Source organism: Chenopodium quinoa, unplaced genomic scaffold (assembly GCF_001683475.1).
Source record: "Chenopodium quinoa cultivar QQ74 unplaced genomic scaffold, ASM168347v1, whole genome shotgun sequence".
Lineage (NCBI taxonomy): Eukaryota > Viridiplantae > Streptophyta > Magnoliopsida > Caryophyllales > Amaranthaceae > Chenopodium > Chenopodium quinoa.
Window position 1 is genome coordinate 1,918,644 of NW_018743880.1, and position 8,114 is coordinate 1,926,757.

The following is an 8,114-nucleotide window of genomic DNA, read 5'->3' on the forward strand; positions in this document are numbered from 1 at the left end:
AATTAAATCCTTACTTTTTGGCACATCCAGTGGTGATCTACACGGACCAGCCACTCAAGCGGCCAATGTCTACCTTGGACTCATCCGGGAGAATGTTGAAATGGGCTATTGAAATGCAGAGCCTTGAAATCACTTACGAACCAAGAAAGGCAGTGAAAGGTCAGGCGTTTGTCGACTTCATTGTTGAAATGACTCGTCCGGTGGCTCCGGATAATCTTGATCAGGTTTGGAAAGTGTACGTAGACGGGGGCTCTACAAAGAACGACTGTGGTGCAGGCGTAATTTATGAGTCTCCTGAAGGAGACAGATTTGAATATGCACTGCGCTTCAAGTTTCAGGCCTCTAACAATGATGCGGAATATGATGCCCTGCTAGCCGGCATACGCATGTGTAAGGCGGAAGGGGCCATGAAAATTGACGCCTACTCTGATTCTCAATTGGTTGTTAGCCAGTATGAGGGAAGTTATGAGGCTACCCATCTGGCTATGATTAAATATCTTCGGGCAGTCAAAGAAGAGACCAAGGCACTTGAGGAATTCCGGCTGAATCAGGTGCCTAGGTCGGAAAACAACCAAGCGGATGCATTGTCAAAGCTGGCATCTTCCGCCTGCCATGATACGCCTCGGTCAGTCTTCTGGGAAGTTCTTCAAAAGAGAAGCATCTATGAGGATCCCGTCGGAATACTGGACTGAAGCTCACCTGGATGGATGGCATCTGGGCCTAACTCTCAGACGGCACACTTCCTGATTCGCCACAGGAAGCAGTCGTCCTGAAAAAGCGAGCTGCAAGATTCGAGTTGAAAAATGGAGAACTCTTCAAGGCGGGGTTTCCGAAGCCTTTGTTGAAGTGTGTCACCCCAGAAAAGGGGAAAGAAGTTCTCGAAGACTTGCACTCGGGATTCTGCGCCTCTCACATAGGCGGCAGGTCCCTAGCCGCCAGAGCCCGACGACATTACTTTTGGCCCACTCTTGAGGCAGACGCCAAGGAGTTGGTTAAGAAATGTGACAAGTGCCAAAAATTTGGCAAACTCATTCACCGTCCGGCTACTGATCTGACGGCCATCCACAGCCCAATCCCGTTTGCAAAATGGGGCATGGACATTCTAGGTCCTTACACGCCTGCTCCAGGCGGAAAGCGCTACATCTTGGTGGCTGTGGATTACTTCACCAAGTGGGTGGAGGCTGAGGCGGTCAAAAACATCAAGACCTCAGACGTAATTTCCTTCATCTGGAAGAATGTTATCACCCGGTACGGGGTACCCATGTCTATGGTTTTTGATAATGGTCCTCAGTTTGGGACGCCTCAGCTAAAAACTTGGTTGGGAGATATATGGATCTCAAGCTATTTCGCATCTGTTGGACGGCCCCAAGCAAACGGCCAAGTTGAAGCTTTCAACAAACTCATCTCAGACGACATTAAAAAGAAAATAGAAACAGCCGGTGGCTTATGGGCAGAAGAATTAATCCATGTCTTGTGGGCCATCCGGACAACAGGGAAAGGGGAAACCGGTGAAACCCCATTTCTCATGGTTTACGGTGCTGAAGCCGTCTTGCCCATCGAACATTACAAACCGACTCTCATAGTCATGTTGTATGATGAAGAGGTAAACTGGAAAGCAAGGCGCCTTGCATCGGATTCACTCCTAGAACGCAGGGGCAATGCCGCCTTGCGTCATGAGATTTACGGTCTGAGAATGACGAGAGCCTACAACAAAAAAGTAAACAAGTGTCCTTTGAAAGTTGACGACTTAGTGTTACGAAAAATGGAGGCAACCGGTAGGTCCAATGAGCTCGGAAAGCTAACCCCAAATTGGGAAGGCCTCTACCGGATCTATGAAGAAGTAAGGGACGACACCTACCGCCTGGAAAATCTAGACGGAAGGCGCCTGCCTAGAACTTGGAATGTAGACAATCTAAAAAAGTACTACTTCTGAGAATGTAAACTTTTTGTAAACAGTGAGTCAGTTAATGAAGATTCAGACTTTGTTTGCTAAATTAAGTTATCGTTTGATTATCCGTCCGGGAAATATCCAGGCGGATTCCCCATTTACCTAACTAAGTTAGATACTTAGTGAAGGTTACATTTGTTTGACCGCCTGGGTAATGCTCGGATCTCTTGTTTATTTAAGTTTGATACTTTGTTTATTCAACTGCTTGACTATCCGCCTGGGTAATACTCAGACGGATTCTCCATTTATCCAACTAAGTTTGATACTTAGTATGATCAAATATTTGCCTGTCCGTCTTGATATTACCGAGACAGACTCGTATGGTTAAAAAACTAAGTTCAATACTTAGTGTAAATTCAACACTGATTAAGAAACTAAGCACAAAAACGTTTAGTGGCTACACAACCGGTCTCAAACAGGACCAGAGGCTAAAATGGCCAGATGGTTGCTATTTTTATAAAATCGCCTGTCCCAACATGGACAAAGGCGTCCGGCAACACCCCTCCGGGTGCAATCTTCGCAAAGAACAGATTATCTATCGGTTCTATGTATCCATGTAGACGACAAAAATTGAACGACCAAATTGGTCAACTCATAGCCGTCTGACTAAAATAACCTACGAAGAACGAATAAGTTCCTAAATACCGGATGCCCATAGGCATCAGTCGGTAACCGGCTGAAGTTCTCACTTAGGTTATTTATTTTAAAATTGCACCTCACCCAATTCGGGCAAGAGTTCAATGGCTACGAAATCTCTACCAAGACGGGCATAAGTCGTCTGTGTAGTGACCAAAACGCCTGTTGGTGTATGGCTGTACACTTGGTTTGGGGAAATCACTACTGTGATTAATTGACTTACAAACATATCATGCTCTTTGCAGCATCAGACGTTTTCAAGTCAATCAACCAGCTCCAATTGAAACCAATCACACAGTCGTTCAGGGGCAAGGACAGCCGGACTTCTGACTAGTTAGGCAAGAAATCGCCGCATGCTTTTGATAAGATAGGAAAAAATTAAAAATTCAAATGCAAAATATTCAAAACCGACTTAGTCGGTGCAATTCATAAAAATCCGTCCAACCAAACGGTTGTAATGGATCAAATGTTAACCGGACCCCGTCCGAGAGAAAGAAATTGTTAATTAACACGGCTCCACAGCCGGTAAATACAAGAATACTCGGCACGCAGGTTGGAAAAAGCAAGTTTGGGCATACAACCGCTGAAAAAAAAGGAATTAAAAAGCAAAGACTGGCATACTGCCGCTGAGGGGTCACATCTGGCTTGCAGATGGAGCATCCTGGTTCTCCCCCTTCTCCTCATCATCTGAGGGAATTTGGTGCGCTTCGCCGGGACCAGGAAGCTCAGGCGCGGTTGGCTCATTGTTGCTGAGCCAGGCTTCAAAGGAGGAAGGCTCTGGCTCACCTTGCTCTCTCAAGTACACCACGTACTCGGCATAGCTGTGTGCCATTGCCCAGATGCTATAATCAGCGTCTGGGTACAAGGCAGCCCAAGCAATCTTCATACGGGCGTCGTTGTCAGCATCACTCTCAGCAACAAGGCGGTTTTGCTCCGCCTCCAAGTTTGCTGCAAAGTTTTTCTTAGCTTGAGCAGCATCCTTCTCCAGCCTCTTAACCTTGGTTTTCAGTTTGCCAAGGTCCGCCTGGGCCTACTTGAGCGCCTAATCAGCCTGTTTGGCGCTCTCGTCTGCCTTCTTCTAGGCCTCCTCCGCCCCCTTCTTGACTGTCTCAGCATCCGTTGCCCGCTGGTCGGCCGCCTTCTGATGAGTGTCATTTACGGCACTCATAGGGTAGTCTTTTAGGGTTATTTCTTTCCCCTTTTCATTCTTTCTTCTCTTATTTTTGGTCCTTTTTCCTTTAGTTTCTCTTTTTCCTCTTTTCTTTATGATTCTCGTGTTTTTATCGTGTTTTCCTTTATTTGTCTGTTTTTCCCTTTTATTTCCTTTCTTTGTGTACTTGTGTAGGTATTGTGAGAATCACATTGGCAAAGGATTCATTTTGGGACTTTAATGATCAAGCAAGGAAGAAGCATTTGGGTAGAGAGGGCTTAGAGAGGGCTTGGAGAGGCCTCGGAGAGGTTTCCAAGGCAAATCCAGTAGGCCGCGGGCGCAGGTCATCTTGCCGCGGGCGCGGGCCCATGTTACTCAAATTGCCAAAACTTGGCAGGAACTTTCCGCGGTTGCCCCGCGGGCTCTCCGCGGGCGCGGGTAAAATGGAGAGGTCGCTCCATTCAGAGAGACCGCGGCCCCCTGATCAGGCTTTGGGAGCAGGGGATTAGCCGCGGGCGCTGGTTTTACTGTCGCGGGCGAGGATCTCTGTTGTCGCGGGCGCGGGGTCTGCCCAGATAGCCCGCAGAGGGTTCCGTACCCATTTTTGCGCGGGCGCGGGTCTATCGAAAGAGGGCGCGAGAGCTGCTAATTTCTTCTTTGCTTATAAAAAGAATGGTATTTCCTTTTTGAAGGGACTTTTGATAATTTTCATTAGCTTAGTTTTAGAGAGAGAATCTAGAGAGAAGTTAAAGAGAAGCTCTTGGTTTTGGATTTGTAACTCAACATTTGATCAATAAAGTTTGGATTTCTTCATTTTCAATCATCAATATTAGTGAGAATCTCTTCCTTCTTTCATCTTTTACTTACTTGCTATTTTATTTTTGCTTGTTACTTGTTCTTCTTTGGATTTGAATTTGATATTGTTGATTATTTTTTATTTCTCTTAGATTTTGATATAGAAATGAAGATTAAAGCACTTTTTAGTTATTTGTTCTTGAATTTCACCATGATTAGTGAGTAGATTAGTTTCTAGGGAAAGGGGGAAGCATGTTTGATTAATGAAATTGCTAGTTGATGCTCTTTGATTGATTAGTTTCTTACAATTAAATTGGTTGACAAAGTTTTCCATGTGATTGATTAGACTAGGAATGATCAACCTATAAGATTAATCTAGATTGCATTGCAACTCTTAATGACATGAACAATCGAATTGAAATTTGCTCTAATTGATTGGGTTTGCTTGTGATTCTTCTTGATTTGCCTTTCATAGTGACACCTAGATTGGCCTATAGGAGACAACATTTGAACTCTCTTGATTGCTACTATTGTTTGTCCATTGCAATACTTTAATTAATTGATTGAGCTCTAAACTAGCATTATCATTGAACTTGCATGTGGAACCCATATCCCTAGTGTTTAGACCTTTGTTTTACTTTATTAGACTTGCTTTATTTTACCATAGTGCCAACCATAATATCAACTCCATCTTCGAGGTAGCTTGACTTAGACTCTAGTTTTCATCATTGCATTCCCTAGGGATCGACCCTTAACTTGCCCTATATTCATATAAGGTTGGTTAGGTGTTTACAAATTTTGTTTGACTTGGGGAAAGGGTAGATAACGACATACATTTTCCCCCTCGTCAAAATGGCGCCGTTGCCGGGGAATGCTATTGGTGCTTAGCTTTTGTTGTTGAGTCTACTTCATTTTAATTGAAAAAATATATACAAAAAGATTTTTTTTCTTTAGGCTACACTTGTTGCCGTGCTACTAATATTTTCTTTGAAGTTTTGCATGCATAGAGCTCGTGATCGATCCATTGTGCCTTTTGACCCGGAAATTGAGAGGACTCTCTCAAGAAGAAGAATAGCTAATCGATTCTCCTTGGGGTATAGTTCCTCAAATGAAGAAGAGATTGAAGAAGGAGCAAGAAATGGGAGAAAATCCGAGAGTGGCCTTGAAGGAGCTAGGAATACTCGGTGCTTATAGGTTAGAGAGCGGCATAGCTCCGCCTACAACATCGGCAAATGATTTCGAGATTCGGCCGGCCATGATCATCTTAATTGAGAGGAGGAAATATAGTGGGGCTAAGAATGAGAGCCCGTTGAACCATCTTAAAGAATTTGAAAAATATTGCAACACCATCAAAGTCAACGGAGTTTCTCAAGAGTTCATACGCCTCAAGTTGTTCCCCTTCTCTCTCATAGGAAGATCCTTAGAGTGGTTAGATAAAGAGGTGAAGCCGAATTCCTTGAGAACATGGGATGATGTTACAAAGGCCTTCTTGTCCCGTTTTTACCCTCAAAAGAAGACGGCGGAGGCAAGAGCCTTGATTCAAGGGTTCAAGCAAAGGCCAAATGAAAGCATTTACGAAGCATGAGAGAGATACAAAGAGTATCAAAGGGAGTGCCCTCACCACGGAATCCCAAAATACCAAGTGGTCCAAATCTTCTATGGCGGTTTAAGTCCCCAAGGCAAGTCATGCCTTGATGGGGGGGGGGGGCGGGGGTCCTATCATGAACAAGACCGAAGAAGAAGTGGTGGACATCATTGAGGACGTGGTGACGTACTATAGAGATTGGCAAGATGGGGAGAGAGACTCTTCAAGCAAGCAATATTCATTGTACTCGGTAGACCATATAAACGCGATCAACAACCTTTCCTCCCAAATGACAAACTTGGGAAAGGAGATGACCGCAATCAAAGCCAAGTTGGAGAGTACTTCTACTTCATCCCAAGCTACGAATCTTCCCTCCCAATTTAAAGGGAGAGGTACTCCTTCAAACTCTCAACCCCTTCCCTCTTCACATAATATGCCTATGGGTTGTTTGTTTTGTGATGCATGTGGATCGTATGATCATGACTCTAGTAATTGTCCTAATGAATGTGTTGATGAGTTTGATAACAATGAGAGTGAGCATGTAAATTATGTGTCAAATAATAATGCTCAAAGGTTTGATAATCAAAGAGGTCAATGGAATAGGAATTACCAAAACCAAGATAATTTTGACAACTATAATCAAGGTGGTGGTTATAGAAACCAAGGGAACCAAGGTTTTCATGGTAGCTATAATAATCAAGGTTATAGTGGCCAAAATCAAAGCCAAAATTATGGTAATCAAAACCAAGGTTATGGAAATCACAACCAAGGTAGTGGTAACCATAATCAAGGTGGTGGTAACCATAATCAAGGTTATGGACAAAATCAAAATAGGGGTACTTGGAACAATCAAGGGAAGGGCAATTTTCAAAATAATGCTCAAAAAGGTCCCCCACCCGGATTTGTTCCAAGGACTCAAGGAGAAAATTCCTATTCCCAACCTTCTTCACCTGGGACCAATTTGGAAGAAATAATTGAGAATCAAACCAAGTTTTTGAACACATACATGGTCGTTAGTGATAAGAAGTTCAATGAAATGATGACCCACAATAAAATGCTTGAAAATCAAATGTCTCAACTTGCTAATGTTTTGAAAGATCATGCAAGCCCTTCTTCTTTACCTTCCCAAGGTCTTGATCCCAAGAAACACGTGAATGCTATTGTTACTAGGAGCGGTAAGGTTCTTGAGGAGAGATTGCCTAGGAAGGATGAGGATAAGGAGATTCCTAAGAAAGCCTTGGTTGACAATGAGGGGGTTAGGGCATCATTGGATGAGGTTGTGGTTGAGACACCTAGAGATGTGAGAGTAGAGAAAGAAATTGTGAAACCTAAGCTCCCTTACCCACAAAAATTCATGAGACACAAATTAGATGAGAAATTTGGGAGATTCATTGATATGCTAAAACAACTTCATCTTTCCCTACCTTTTACCGATGTGATCAACCAAATGCCAAATTATGCCAAATTCCTCAAGGACATTTTGAGTGGGAAAAGGACTTGTGAGGTTATGGAATCTATCAATTTGACCGAAAATTGTAGTGCTATCATCATGAACAAAATGCCACCCAAATTGAAAGACCCCGGAAACTTCTCCATCCCTTGTGCCATTAACAAGATGCAAATTGATAATGCCTTATGTGACTTGGGAGCTAGTGTTAGCATAATTCCATATTCGGTTTATCAAAGGCTTGAAATAGGGGAACTCTTACCTTCTAACATTACCTTGCAATTAGCCGATAAGTCAATCAAGTTTCCAAAAAGGTAAGGTAGAAGATGTTCCATTGAGGGTTGGGAAGTTTGTGTTCCCGGTGGATTTTATTGTGCTTGAAATGGATGAAGATGCTACCATTCCAATCATTTTAGGTAGACCCTTTCTTGCTACCTCGGGTGCTATGATTGATGTGAGAAGTGCAAAGATTTACCTTAAGGTAGGAGATGAGGTCATTGAATTTGATTTGAATGAAAGCATGAAATATCCATCTTCTTCTCTAGAAAATTGC

The 8,114-nt window shown here is 43.3% G+C and overlaps 1 protein-coding gene across 1 annotated transcript; it reads left to right on the forward strand.

Moving 5' to 3' along the window:
- The first annotated feature begins 7,120 nt into the window (after positions 1–7,120).
- On the forward strand, positions 7,121–7,879 carry LOC110686578. Its single transcript, XM_021863188.1, has one exon. It carries the CDS (start codon positions 7,121–7,123, stop codon positions 7,877–7,879), a length of 759 nt encoding a protein of 252 aa, XP_021718880.1.
- The last annotated feature ends 235 nt before the right edge of the window (positions 7,880–8,114 follow it).

What these genes read in the sequence shown, in the direction of transcription:
- LOC110686578 (XM_021863188.1), top strand. Translation starts at nt 7,121, where the DNA reads ATGGTCGTTAGTGATAAGAAGTTCAATGAAATGATGACCCACAATAAA.